Genomic DNA, 15,161 nt, shown 5'->3' with positions numbered 1-15,161 from the left:
GGCTGCCCCTGCTCACCTTCCATTCACAAAGTTCTTCCCTCTCCTCCCCCGTGTTTTTCCCCAACCGATGGGTGTGGCTTCAAATATATGGGCGTGGCTTCATGTGGTTTGGAGGCGTGGTTTGGGTCATTATGGGAGTGGTTTAGGGCGTTTGTGGGTGTGGTTTGGGCCAGTCCTGCTTTTCAGGGTGAAGCCAGTGGCCACCCTATTTGCGTCCCCATTTAAATGAATGGGTGCAGAATGGATGAGGACCCATTCATAAGGTTGTGTGAGTGTACCCTAAGATATGGAGCAGGGGGTGCGGCCACATCAGATGAATTCGGGAGGGCATGTGCGGTCACTGGCTGGGTACATGAGTACCTGATTCTCACAGCGTTAATTACTGTTGAGAGCTAATTATGTACCCGGTCAGCGGCAGAGAGGAGGACTTGGGTGGCCCCTGGGGCATCGGCCCACCGGGAAATTTTCCTGTAGGGTTTATAGCCAATCTGCCTGGGGCCATACCGACCTGTCCAGAATTTACCAACTAAAATGTTGGTAAGTATGCACAGTGGGGGAGATTTATCAAAATTGGTGTAAAGGAAAACTGGTTTAGTTGCCCCTAGCAACCAATCAGATTCCACTTTTCATTTTCTGAAGGAGCTCTGAATAATTAAAGGTGGAATCTAATTGTTGCTATGGGCAACTAAACCAATTTTTCTCTACACCAGTTTTGATAAATTCCCTTATGATAGAAAAACTCCTACAAAAAAACTGCCTGTGTTTCATATTTCCTATAGACCAGGGATCAGCAACTACAACTCCCAAAATCCTCCATTCACTTCTATGGGAGTTAGAACAGCCAAGTATATTTGAATGCTGGGAGTTGTCGTTTCACAGCAGCTGGACTATGCTTGCTAATCCCTGCTATAGACCTTCAGCAAACATCTGAAGCTTGTGTTTTTATTGCAAAAAAGTCCACTAAAAATGCAAAAGTGCAGAAAGACACCAGCAAAAACCCATAAACTGCAGAAAGGCACCGTGCTGCCTCCTACAGCTAGGGGTTAATAGAAACCTATGTGTGAAGTGCGCAGTGACACCTCAGAGCGGTTTCCAGTCCACTCACTGGGCGCCGTCCTCCTTCCCAGTTCTCCCAGTATCAAGCAGGGCGTGGCGTAACCTGAGCCTAGGTTTGTTTACCAGCTCCATACAGGCCCCGCCCACCCCTGACACAACAGGTCTGCACAGAGCCCCGTGAGTCACTGGCTGGCGGCAAGGTGCGGCTCTCCCACTTGTAAGCGCCAGTGCCCGTCCCGGAGCTCACTTGGAAGGAGGACGATTACAGGAGCGAAGCCGCCTCACCCGCCAGTGCAACATGTTCAAGTGCGGTATCGCCTATCCCAGGTGCAAATGGATCCTGCCGCTGCTCCTGCTCTGCGCCATCATCTTCGATATCATCGCTCTGGCCGGGAAGGGCTGGGTGGAGACCGAGTCCGGCAGGGAGTACGCGTCTCTGTGGGAGCACTGCACCAGCAATAGCTGCAGGTCTCTCATGGACTTTGGTGAGTCCCGGCCACACTGCAATAGAGGCAGGCGTCCGGCAGGGGGCAGCAGCTCAGGGCACACCTGTTCTTCTTCCAGAGAGGAGAGGCACCCTATATGTCTGGATGTAGTAGTTTGGGCCAGATGTAGCAGAACTCGACCTGTAACTCATTGTGATCTCATAGTTTTCCATAGCATGGCAGTGACTTCACTGTATTAAATTGGCGTGCTCACATGCCCCAGTAAGGGGTTGAATGGCACATTCAGCTCTGCTACATCTGTATTAGCTTCAGGCACTTGCTCTGGTAGAGGAGCTCAGGTTTACATTCTATGGGGTGGGACTGCTAGAGAGCAAAGCTCACTTGTCAGGCTAGGAATAGATCTGGGTGTACGGAATATACACAGATTCGCCAGGCCTTGCCGGAAGTGAATTGGTGTTTCATAAAAAAAAAAAGCTGTGTATTCCCCCCCCCCATGTGCCGTTTAAGGCATATTCACATGCAGCAGATTTGTTGGCGACTATCTGGTTTATTTAAATGGGGCTTGTAGAAATCCACGCACGTACAGAAGTGACCCCTTCAGATGTGCTGCTCTGAGATTTCTGCAGCCAATCTGGCGCATGCGAATATACTTTTATATCCAGTTTTACACGAGCGTGTTTGTTACCACAGGTCTTCTGTGCTGTACTTGCGCGCTTTCGAGCAGGAACTTACAGCATTATAAGTCATTACAATGCTGTGAGTTTGGGTCAGAGAAGCAGTGTTTAGTTTGGGAAATGCGGCCATCACTCGTGGATTCCCCCCTTCCCCAGACTAAACATGCTAGTGTGAAAGTGGCCTAAGCTGATAAAACAATTACAATGTCTTGTTAATGATGGAAACTTTGTTTCGGATCCAGTTTTTCTAAACAAAACAAAAGACCAAAAAAAAAAAAACAGATTCTGTGCCTGAAACAAAAAACGTGACGGTCCTAAGGTCGTGTTTGGTTTGTTAGATGCAGACTGTGTGGCGGTTGCATTTCCTGGACTGACCACGGCTCGTCTGACTCTATTCATCATAGATCACTATGATGCAGTCATTTTGGCTCTTATGGTCTGCGAAATGTGACCATCGCGCGGACTACATTTCATGGACCACACAGAGCCTGTATGTACCAGCATATGAGAAAGGTGATTGTCACACTAGGTGTTAGACCTTCCCGGGCTCATGCACACGACAGTAGGCTGTTTTGTGGTCCACAAATTGCGCATCAGCAAAACATGGATACCGGCCATGTGCCTTCCGTATTTTGCGGAATTAAGTGTCCGGCCCTCTATAGAACAGTTGGACAGGAATAGGACATGTTCTATGTTTTTTTGCTACGGAAAGGACATATAGATATGGACAGCACATGGCGTGCTGGTTGCATCTTTTGCAGCCCCACAGAAATGAATTGGTCTGCATCCGACCCAAGAAAAAATGCAGGTCAGAGGCGGGAAAAAATACATTTTGTGCATGAGCCCTAAATGTTCACATGTAGGAGTTTTTCTTTCAGGGCTTTCTTTAGCCTTTTAGGAAAAATCCCAAAATAGAAAGGCAATTGAGCAGAATTCTACTGCCAGCAGCTGCCAAAATACCTAGTGTGCATGGTGCCTAGTGGGGGCTAGTGGAAGAAAAGCGTGTGATGTTCTGTGTCCGCTTCCCAATAACTCGGATAGGTAGGATTTGAAGAAATATGAGCTGAGTGAGTCATATCCACATACTATATGCACTTGATGACAGTAGCGGCTTATGCTACACATTCGTTGGTTCAGGTCATTTTTCAGGGGCTCGTTCCTTCCTCATCATTGCCCAGTCTGCTTGGTGACGAACACTAGTGTGATCATTCCTCCCCATTCAGTTTCCATTTTTGTCGGCTGCAGAATCCTGTTTATACCAGGGCCGTGTGCTGCCCACAAATGATTTCAGGTGCCACATGAAAGAGGTGCTCGCGGGTTAGCAAGTAGTGGCTTATTTGTCAGTTGAATGGCAGCACCACAGGAAAATTGGGTGAAATTTATCAAAACTGGTTCAGTTGCCTCTAGCAACCAGATTCCACCTTTCATTTTCCAAAGTAGCTGTGAAAAATGTAAAGTGAAATCTAATTGGTTGCTATGGGCAACTAAGCCAGTTCTACTTTATACCAGTTAACCTCTCGCACTGTAAGGCCTCATGCACACGGCCGTTTACTCGCCAGGCTCGTGCTGCGGACAACAAATTGCTGTTCGCAATGCAAAGGCACCGACCGCGTGCCTGCCGCCAGCAGACGTTAACCCATTCACTTGAATGGGGTCCATGATCCGCATCCGACGGTCTGCACCGCAAAAAAGTAGTGCATGCGCTGCTTTTTTGCACTGCGGGGGCACTGACAGAGAACCAATAGAAGCACTCCATAGGGCTTTTGATCTGCGCCTCTGTTGTGCACCACATCGCACCTTCCGGATTGAGGACACATTCAAGTGAATGGGTCCGCATCCGTGATATGGTGCGCACACAGCCGGTGCCTGTATATTGCAGACCTGCTGTTTGCGGGCCGCGTCGTGCACATGAGGCCTAATACACGTAGTTCCGTGTATTGCTGTGCCATGGGTGTGTATTCCATGCATGCTGATAGAAAATGTGTCTAGAAATGTCTAATTTTTATGCTATCGCTTTATGTAGGCAATTGGCAACTTTTTTGATCACTAACTTTTTAAGGTCACAATCTGGAGTAAAGCTAATTAACATAGCCACGCCCACTTATCATTCACCTTTCAAAAGGGAAATCTCCCCCCCCCCCCCTCCCCGTGTGTGCATTTTTCTTTGTTTTTTAGGAAAAATTTTATCCCCCAAATGTCACTTTCTCTACAAATGCAACTTTATAAAAAAAAGTAGAGGGTTATTTCTCAACTGCTGTTAAGGAAGACTGGTTTACATGCCCATAGCAGCCAGTTAGATCAATCCTTTTTTTTTCCAAAGGAGCTTTGAAAAATGAAAGGTGAAATCTGATTGGGAAGTCAGTTTTCCTTTGCACCAATTTGATAAATCTTTCAGTCAGTGTGAAAGTCCCCCTAAAAGGGATTTTGCCACTTTGGGAGAGTTTGTCAGACCTGCAAAGGAAAGCATACGTACCAGCTGCCCTGCGCTGGCTCCCTGCGGATCCTCCCCCGGCTGCACCGCAGCACTCCCAGGATTTCAACCTCTGTTTTGGCACTGCTGCAGCCAATGGACTGCCACAGCGGCAACCTACTCCCCTTATATCACGTGACCGTTTGACATGAGACAAGAGGAGCAGGCCATCGCTACTGTCAGTGATTGGCTGCAGTGGTGTCAAAATGGAAGTTTACATCCTGGAGCGCTGCGGTGCAGCTGAGGCCGGTGAGAAAAGGAGCAGGGAGCCAGCTCTGGGCCATATAGGTCTGCCCAAGATGGGGGTTGCACAACCCATTTAAACATTAAAAACGCACACATTGATATGTTTTAAAGCAGGCATGCTCAACCTGCGGCCCTCCAGCTGTTGTAAAACTACAACTCCCTCCATGCCCTGCTGTAGGCTGATAGCTGTACGCTGTTCGGGCATGCTGGGAGTTGTAGTTTTGAAACAGCTGGAGGGCCGCAGGTTGAGCATGCCTGTTTTAAAGGAATAATATTCCTATCACTGAAAATATTGTCTAATGTAGAACTTGTTAAATGTGTTGGATTGTGTCCTCTTTAGGCCTCTTTCACACAACCATTTATTTTTTTCGTTTACGGCCCGTTTTTTACGGTCCGTATACAGAACCATTCATTTCAATGGTTCCGCAAAAAAAAACGGAATGTACTCCGTATGCATTCAGTTTTTCCGTTTTTCAGTTCCGTTGAAAGATAGAACATGTCCTATTATTGCCTGCAAATCATGTTCTGTGGCTCCTTTCAAGTCAATGGGTCCGCAAAAAAAAACAGAACACATACGGAAATGCATCCGTATGTCTTCCGTATCCGTTCCGTTTTTGCAGAACCATCTATTGAAAATGTTATGCCCAATTTTTTCTATGTAATTACTGTATACTGTATAGGCCATACGGAAAAACGGAACAGAAACCGAAACACAACAGAAAAAAAAACGAATCTGTGAAAAACTGACTGCAAAACACTGAAAAAGCCATACGGTCGTGTGAAAGAGGCCTTAGGCAGTTGGCTCAGCGACAGTCACTGAGATACCCGCTGGTTAGGCCACCCGCACACGTTGCGGAACATGCATATGCTTTCATTGCGGATTCCCGTGCAGAATATTAGTAATGTATTACAGTATCAGCAAAGTATATAGTTTGACAAATCTCATGTACACTTTGCCTTTTTGTTCTGTGCAGAAATTGAGCTGCTGTGCGGACTTTGAAGTCTGCAGCATGTCAATGTGTGCGGTTCTTTTGTGTGGATTTTACCCTTTTCAATGCAAGGGCGAGACCTGCGGCAAAACCGCATCAAATCCACTTGCGGTTTTTGGTGAGGAAATGCACAGAAACCCTCATGGAAATTTATGTGGAGTTCCTGCAAGACAGCCAGCACCCATGTTAAAATATGCAAGTAACACAGGTTGATTTTGGTGCGAAAACTGCATGAAAATCCACATAAACTACACTGCTGTGTGCATATACCGTTATTATTCTGTAACCACCTTCACTGCCCAGCTCTAGGCATGATTGGCGTAAACTTTAGAATAGTTGTCCACAATTCATTTGCTATCTCTAATATGAAAGCAACACAACCAGCCATGTTCAGGTCCTGAATGTTTGCTGTACACAGTGTGGTTCCCTGTAACAGCCGTCATGTTAGCTCTGGTCACCGGCCATTCCTTGGTGTTTGGTTACAGGGTTCATGCGGTGAGGGTGAAAAGTGTGGTGTGCCCCCTCCACTCCCTCTAGGTCACAGCTCCTTACATTTCTGACATTCCTGGAAGATGAAGCTTTCTTCTTGTGTCCTTGGTAAAGTTTTCTTACTGCTAGCAATGTGACTAGGCCTGTTAGGAGCGTAAATCTCTGCACCGTGTGAATAGCGGCGCTGTGCGCTTTCTTGTGCTGTTATTTATCGACTGGACATTTATAGCATATCATCCTGAATGGTGAGAGACAAATACGTGTGAGGCCACCTCTCCATTCTGTCTGCTGAGGATGGCACCCCCGACTATCAGATATTCTTACCATATCTATTGTAGTAGTTTGATCAGTTTTTATTATTAAAGCGCCATTCATTCCATAGCGCTGTATATATGGCAAGAGGTATACATACATAATACAGACAATTGCACTAAGCATGAACAAGACGGGTTACAAACTGGTACAGAAAAAGAGAGGGCCCTGCCCGTGAGGGCTTACTATCTACATGGTATACGAGAAGGACACAGTAGGTGCGGGTGAAGTTGGTCATGGCGGTATAGAGGCAGCAGGGTCACTGGTTGTAGGCCTGTCTGAAGAGGTGGGTTTTCAGGTTTCTTTTGAAGGATTCCACTGTTGGGGAGAGTCTGATATGTTGGGGTAGTGAGTTCCAGAGTGTGGGGGATGCACAGGAGAAATCTTGGTGTCGATTGTGAGGAGAGGAGAGAAGGAGGTCTTGTGAGGATCGGAGAGTGCGTGTGGGGGTGTATCGGGAGAGTAGCTCAGAGATGTAGGGAGGGGACAGGTTATGGATGGCCTTGTATGTATTTGTTAGTACTTTGAAGTGAATTTGCTGGGCAATGGGGAGCCAGTGAAGGGATTGGAAGAGGGGAGAGGAAGAGGAGTAACAGGGTCAGAGATAGATTAGTCTGGCAGCAGAGTTGAGGATAGATTGGAGGGGTATGAGAGAGCTAGATGGAAGGCCACAGAGGAGAGTGTTGCAGTAGTCCAGGCGGGAAATGATGAGGGCATGTACAAGCATTTTCGCAGATTCAAAGTTAAGGAAAGCACGGATGTGGGAGATGTTTTTGAGTTGGAGGCGGCAGGTGGTGGAAAGGGCTTGGATGTGTGGTCTGAAGGAGAGGGCAGAATCCAAGGCAGCGGGCTTGGTTGACCGGGGAGAGTGTGCAGCCATTGATCGTGATAGATAGGCCTGATGGGGGGGGGGAAAGATGATGAATTCTGTTTTATCCATATTAAGTTTTAGAAAGCGAAAGGCGAAGAAGGATGATATAGAAGATAGACATTGAAGGTTATAGAGGGGGTACCCTGCTTGGGACGGCAGTCTGTTGGCCAAAGTGGAGAGCCACCAAGGCTGTATGCACACGATCCATACTGCAGTTTTTTTTCTGCAGTGTAATAAACTGCCTTCAAAGAGAATGAGATTTTGTTGTGTCCTCCCTCCAAGAAGGCGCACAGCACCGCTATTCACATAGTGCAGAGATTGTCACATTGCTAGCAGTGAGATTTTACCAAAGACACAAGAAGAAAGCTTTATCTTCCAGAAATGTAATGAGACGTGACCTAGAGGGAGTGGAGTGAGGACCCAACAAAATGTCACGTACATGGTGCGTATTTTGTATGTGTGGAAAGTGACGTATGATAATCTGCCACCACATACCTGAGTAGATCTGCTATGGTCTCCCTATTAAATGTTGCTGTTCCCATGCAAATCAGTGCCCCCGTTGTTAACAAAACAAGCTGTTTGGTGCAATGGGGGTGTTACTGTTGCACCAAAATCTCTGCTCCCTATGCGACTAGCCCCATATCTCCAGCTCTGAGTGACATGGCCATGCTGTGGCAATATAATCTTACCTGGCCCTGGGTTCTTGCACCTGCGTCGGCCAGCCCTGATGCTTGCCAGGCTGCATAGGACAGACCACTTCCGCCCTAGCAAGCATTAGGGCTTTGAGAACACAGGACCAAGCGGGTTTACATCGCCACTGCCTGGCCCTGTCGCTCAGAGCTGGGGATGGGGCCAGCAACCATAGGGAGCAGAGTTTTTGATGCAGCGGTGACGTCCTCGTTGCACCAAACTGCTCATTTGCATGACACAAAAGGCTTGCTTTCTCACCAACTGGCGCTGACGGATTTAATTTAAAATCTATAGCCTGACAAATGTTTGTGTGGCTCCGCCTGTATTGTAGTTTGAGGGGTGAAATTGGCAGCACAATATGCATGTTTTAGGGTACAGTTATCGCGCATCATTTCATGTAAAAATAAGACATGTCGGATACCAGGGAGCAGTCCTTGCCCAGTACATGGTAGGGGGTGTGGTGTATGCCACAGTGGACTGTCACTTTAACCCTTATGTAGCTGCTCACTTAGGTGACCTAGTAGAATGATGGTAATCTCTGTCACAGGAGTCTGAGGTTTTGGAATCAGCCAAGAGAGACATTTTCTTTCCATGGCACTATGCTTTCTATCCACACAGCTGTGATATCGACCCCCATATTTCTCATATGTAAAATGAGAGTCCTTGTCATAAGAGAGGCTTACTACAGGAATGTAAAATAAATGTATGGCACATATCTTGCGCCCGGCTGGGCTTTGTTCCCGTGGTTTGCATTCCTTGTGTAATGATAACAGAGTTAAGCCATATAAAGCCAGTGTCAGCACAATAACCAGATGATTCATAAAGCGGCAGATCATGTTTTACCCACCCACACATATAATGTCCCATCCCCACCATGTCATTTGGGTGGAGGCCTAGTTTGCCGGAGGCCTAGGTGTAGTGTGAAAGTCTCGTCCACATCTTGTAGAAACCTGTGTAGTAAACCTATATGCTCTCAGCTTCTTTCTGTTTTTAAAATCAATTATTTCCATTTAGTTTTTCTATTTAAATTTTTAATGGGACCCTCCCCAATGTTGAAGTGTTGCTAGATATTATTGGATTGCATGTACCTGTCTGTGAGAGAATTATGGAAATGAACGTTCTGTAACCCAGAAAGTCTTTACACTCTCACAGTTGCTATAGCTGTATCTAGTCTAACTTATATATGTGTTGGCCGTCAGCTATTCCTTACCAAATACACGCATCCAATCCGCTCAGTAGGGGAATGTACCACTGGGGGCAGCTTAGGGCAACCGGTACTGACTAAATTGTCGGCTTCCAATGTCTAATGTGTATGGCCACCTTAAAGGGGTTTTCCAGCCCGTAGATATCAATGACTATGCTTAGGATAGGTCATCAGTAATGAGGAGCAAAACGACTTCAGATGAAACATCCGAAGTCGATTCGCATAAAACTTTGTTCTAATACTGTACGGAGCAGGAACTCCGTACAGTATTAGAATGTATTGGCTCAGACGAGCCGCAGTTATTGCTTTGCGAAGTCTCACGAGACTTTGCGCAATAACTTCATAAATCAATTTGTAAGTGGTACCTTGGAACCGGAATTGAGTTTGGGAAATGTTTTTTTTTTACAATACATTAGGGATCGACCGATTTATCGGTTTTACCGATATTATCGGCCAATATTGAGGATTTTGACTGTTATCGGTATCGGCATTTATTTTGCCAAAATTCCGATAACTTATAGGGAACACAGATCGCGCTGCTGACAGCGCTCTCAGTGTTCCCTCAGCAGCACAGGGGAGAAGGAAGCAGTGTCTCCCTCCCTCTGCTGCTGCTGCTGCCGCCATCGAGAGGAGGGAGTACAAGAGGAGGGGAGGGGCTGTGGCCACTGCGCTACCAATGAAGAGGAATCTCTCATTCATTCAAATTGAACAGGAGCTGCAGAATCACATAGCCGGCTCCCGACCTCTATGAGCTGTAGCTGCGATCTGCGATTGTTAACCCCTCAGGTGCCGCGGATCGCAGCTACTGCTCATAGAGGTCGGGAGCCGGCTATGTGATTCTGCAGCCAGCTCCCGCCTCCTGCATATGAATAAATGAGAGATTTATGTTTATTGGTGGCGCAGTGTGCCCCCCCCCCAAGCCCCCCAGTATTAAAAACATTGGTGGCGCAGTGCCCCCCCACCCCCACATTAAAAACATTGGTGGCGCAGTGCGCCCCCCACCCCCAATATTAATCATTGGTGGCAGTGGCCACAGGATCCCCTCTCCTCTCCTCCTCCGATCGGAGCCCCAGCAGTGTAATCCTGGGGCTCCGATCGGTTACCATGGCAGCCAGGACGCTATTGAAGCCCTGGCTGTCATGGTAAGCTCCATGCTCCTGTGTGCACAGAGCAGCAGGGACAGTGTGAGCTCCTATTCACCCTGATAGAGCTCTATCAGGTTGAATAGGACAAGGGTTCTAGTCACTAAGGGGGCTAAAAGTTAGTAAAAAAAAAAGTTTATAAAATAAAACACCAAAATATTAAGTACAAATTAAAAAGAAAGATTTACAAAAAAAATACACATTAACAATAAACATAAATCTTCAGCAGATTTGTGTAGGATTTTTTATTTTATTTTTTTAATGAAAATTCCCAGAATATCGGTATAAATTATCGGCCTGAAAGTTCACAAGGTATCGGTATCAGCCCTAAAAAAATCTATATCGGTCGATCCCTACAATACATATTCATTTATGAAGTTATTGCGCAAAGTCTCGCGAAGCAATAACTTTGGCTCATCGGAGACAATACATCCTAATACTGTACAACAGTATTAGAACAAAGTTTTATGCGAATCGACTTGAGATGTTTGATCCGAAGTCGATTTGCTCATCTCTAGTCATCAGTATCGGACACCCAGTACCCCCACCCCAGCTGCCGGCGCCATAAGTAAGACAAACGATGGAGCTGGAAGCTGAAGGCTCCATGCACTACATAGTGGACGTGCCGGCCTACTGCAGCTCAGCTCCCACTCAGGTAATTGGGAGCTGACCTTCAGTAAAGGTCAAGGATTGGGACAATTATTAGGATCCAGTGTTTGTACAAATGCTCGTTTCTAATAATTGTGCCTTGTAAAGGTGCCGCTGTTCACACAACAAAGGTTTTAGTTCGCTGGGCGATCACATCTTTCATGTGGGACCAAAAACCCTAATTTGTTTGCATCACATTGACCTGTGTAATCAGATATTTGCAGCTGACAAACAATGAAACAGTATGAGGTTGAGGGCCATTAGTAACAATCATTCATCCCCGGATATCACTGATCACTCCTGCGTGCAGTAATTAGGAGGGAACATATTCATTTCCAGTCTCTGACACTTGGTCGGCAAATGCAAAAAGGTCCTAAAGGTGAAACCACATAAGGCTCTATGAAATTATGGTTTCTAGTTTCTTAAAGATCCTTCCTTTTGATCCTTACTGTTAAGAATAGTCAATCATGGACTGCTGTGGTGGACACGTCTGTGGTCAATTCATGTGGGAATGGTTGGGTCAAGATACTTCTCTTTGTGCCTCTCAAGTACTTTTTGCCCTGGCCACCAAGTTGTTTTCTTAGGTGCTATTACTATGTTAACAATGTGCATGTCCTTCTCTTCCAGCCTGGGGTAAAGCAACTGCTGCACTAATGATCATTGGCATCATCATCCTCATCGTTTGCTTCATTCTCTCCTTTGTTGGACTGTGTATACCACGCATCTCTCTGCTCAGAGTAATCGGAGCACTTCTGTTTTTGGCTGGTAAGTCTATACATATGTACATACGTGTGATAGATTATTTTTTATTTTCATACTTTTACAATGTCAGAACTTTATTTCTGTTAATGTTTTCATGCTATCAGGTCATTCAGATTTCTTTCTACTTTCTTCATCTTTATTTTCCATAGCTGTCTGCCAAATGTGAGTTTGTACTCACTCATGCTTGGCCAAGTGTGCCTGTGTTTTCAATCAGGAGAGGCACCTCTTCCTTGTGAACAAAAGAACTGGGAGTTGAAATTCATAATATCCATGCCCTCTATATGGGGAGAGTGTGAATATAGTTGACGGGTCCCACAATATTAAGGAATATGGACAACTTAAAAGGGTTTTCCGCTAGTTTAATATTGATAGCCTGTCCTGAGGATAGGTCATCAATACCTGATTGGTGGGCATCTGACTACAGGCACCTCCTGCCAATCAGCTGTTTGAAAAGGGTGCAGCACACCTCAGTCCCTTTCAAGTGAAGGGGTCTGGACTGCAATACTAGTGACGAGGCTGCAGCCTCCAATGGAGCGCCATATGTCTTTTTCAAACAGCTGATCAGCAGGGTTGCCAGGTGGCGGACCCACACTGATCTGATATTGATGACTTATCCTTAGGATAGGCTATCCATAATAAACTCTTAAGCTCTTTAAAGGGGTTGTCCAGGTTCTCAATATTAATTTTTGATGCATGAATAGGAGCTGGTGTTGCGAGTGTTTGTATTATTAATCAGGCTCCCTATGCAATTTGGTTTAAAATTACTTTATTGAGATTACCAAGGGTTAAAAACAATGTGATTATATTGTAAGTGTGCTCAATTTCTTTACATTAACTGTTGGTCTTGCACATGGTTAGCACTCCCTTTTTTCTACATTTTGTGGTGCCCACTTTGTGGTTTCTTACAGGTTCTTCATATTGATGATCTATCCTTTTGAATAGGCCATCAATATCAGATCAGTGGGGGTCCTACTCCTGGCACCCCCATCAATTAACTATTGATGACCTATCCTAAGGATGGGTCATCAGTATCAAAAACCTGGACAAACCCTTTTAGTCTTCAGACCATTATTCTTACTTGCTCCGCCCTTGTGCGTTCCGCATTTTGCGAAACAGAAAAGCCAGCTCTATGGTAGAAATGCCTATTCTTGTCCGCAATTGCAGACAAGGATAGGACATGCTCCATCTCTTTTTACGGGGCCACGGAACGGAAGTACGAGTACAGACAGAACACTGTGTGCTGTCCGCATATTTTGCAGCCCCATTGAAATGAATGGGTCCGCATCCATTCCACAAAATTGAGAAACAGATGCTGACTTAATTATACGGTCGTGTGAATGAGCCCTAATAGGAAGCCAAATCTGCCCAAACATATAAGAATTTGGTGCATGAATAAACTGTGCTGTCTGTTCTCGGGGCAAAAAGTAGAATTGTTGGATTACTTTTTTTTCAACCTTTCAGACTTGTCCTGCCTTGGGTGTCCACCATGAATCCCTCCTCTACCTTCCTTAGATGTAACATGCTTCTTTAGATGAGCCGAACTCTTGGGGCCATAGTTGTCTAACTTGTCAAAAGAACACGTCATAAAATATTACTCATTTGGGGTATGTCCACTGACAGTACTTTAGGGAAGTGGGCTTTTCCATTTCCATCCAGTCCCTCTGAAATTAATGGAGTTGGCGATACATTCGGCAGTACTATTATGTTTGGAGAAATGTATAGAGTTTAATGTCATGAAGCAATGTCCTACGTACCAGCAGCACACAGTACACATGGAATGTTCTATTCTACAGATTTGTATTTGGACAGGCACTAACCTCTCTGCCATTTATCCAGTTATCCTGCAGGTGTGCGCTCTGGTCATTTACCCCGTGAGATTCACTAGTGATGTGGCGCTGAATGTGGAGAACTACCTATACAGCTGGACCTACGGCTTTGGATGGGGCAGTACAATCATCATGTTTGGCTGTGGAATCTTCTTCTGCTGTCTGCCCAATTTTGAGGATGAACTACTGGGGAACGTCAAGACCAAATACTTCTATACATCCTCCTAAATTTAAGACTGCTATTTTGTATCTCTCGACCTTTGGAAAGTGACTGTCCTATTTTGAGTGATCCCAGTCTATCGGGTTTATAAATTCCATTTGCTAACTAATTTGTACGTTTGACCAGGCAAAAATGCTATTGGTGCAATTAGATATATATATTTTTTCTACAACTAATATTTGTACTTGACTAGAATATCCTATTGCTTTTTCTTGTTGCAGTTCTGATCTGATACGTAGTTTACATTGCTATTTGCTTTTAGTAGCTCATTCAGCTGATGGCTGTTCTTCCTGACTCCCCCATATAGATGCACGCTCTGCTTTGCTAATTGTGCATATGGCCTCCATGAAAAGAGGGAAGCAAGCAGCTGACAGACACCTGGCTGCAGCTTATTCTGCTTGAGGAAAAAAGGATCAGGCGTGTTGAAAATGTCCATGCCCGATCCCCAATCTAGACACAAGGGTTGTGTTGTGTCTAGATTGCAGCCACTTATTGGTACGGATGAGATCACATGACTTCCTGGTCCTCTGTGGTCTGTTCATAGATCTTTATGTTCGTGGACATATTAAGGGCTCATGCACACAGCTGTAGTTTTGGTCCACATCGGATGCAGACCCATTCATCTCTGTGTGCTCTCCGCATCCGTAGGTCCGTTTCGCGGCTCTGCAGAAAAATAGAACACTTCCTATTCTTGTCCGTTGTGTGGACAAGGATAGGACATTTCTTCAAGAGTAAAAAATGTCAGCAGGCTCTTAGCCAGTTTCCATGTTTTGCGGACCGCAAAAACGGATATGATTGTGTGCAGGAGCCCTAATGGTGAGCATGAATGAAAGGACATCATTCTAATAATTGTCTTTAAAATGCTGGATAAGTTTAATTTATAGGATCTTAAAATCCATCTAATAAGATATAACTGGGACTGTTCCTGACATCCATATTTTATTTTTATTTTTTTTAACTCTGAAGATAAAAAAAAATTACATTTGTGTTATTACTGCGTTTGCTTTTAAGGGTGGTAGGGATTAAAGTATGTAAAACATAAAAAAAAAAAAAAAAAAAAGCTTTTTGGTAGCTTTTTGAACAAATTGCCACATCTTTCTGAAAAGGTACATATGC

At 45.2% G+C, this 15,161-nt stretch overlaps 1 protein-coding gene across 1 annotated transcript; it reads left to right on the top strand.

Moving 5' to 3' along the window:
- Positions 1-1,219: 1,219 nt before the first annotated feature.
- LOC122934560 (p53 apoptosis effector related to PMP22) lies at positions 1,220-14,703 on the top strand. The gene is made up of 3 exons (XM_044290128.1): positions 1,220-1,541; positions 11,865-12,002; positions 13,836-14,703. Exons 1-3 carry the CDS (start codon positions 1,355-1,357, stop codon positions 14,051-14,053), a joined length of 543 nt encoding a protein of 180 aa, XP_044146063.1. The 5' UTR covers positions 1,220-1,354; the 3' UTR covers positions 14,054-14,703.
- Positions 14,704-15,161: the final 458 nt, after the last annotated feature.

Source organism: Bufo gargarizans, chromosome 4 (assembly GCF_014858855.1).
Source record: "Bufo gargarizans isolate SCDJY-AF-19 chromosome 4, ASM1485885v1, whole genome shotgun sequence".
Classification (NCBI taxonomy): domain Eukaryota; kingdom Metazoa; phylum Chordata; class Amphibia; order Anura; family Bufonidae; genus Bufo; species Bufo gargarizans.
Note: the sequence above shows the minus strand (reverse complement) of the source record. Positions and strands in the feature narration are given on the sequence as shown.

Coding starts and splice junctions, on each gene's coding strand:
- LOC122934560 (XM_044290128.1), top strand. CDS start 1,355: ATGTTCAAGTGCGGTATCGCCTATCCCAGGTGCAAATGGATCCTGCCG. Junction 1,542..11,864: donor CAGGTCTCTCATGGACTTTG/GTGAGTCCCGGC, acceptor CTTCTCTTCCAG/CCTGGGGTAAAGCAACTGCT. Junction 12,003..13,835: donor AGCACTTCTGTTTTTGGCTG/GTAAGTCTATAC, acceptor CCATTTATCCAG/TTATCCTGCAGGTGTGCGCT.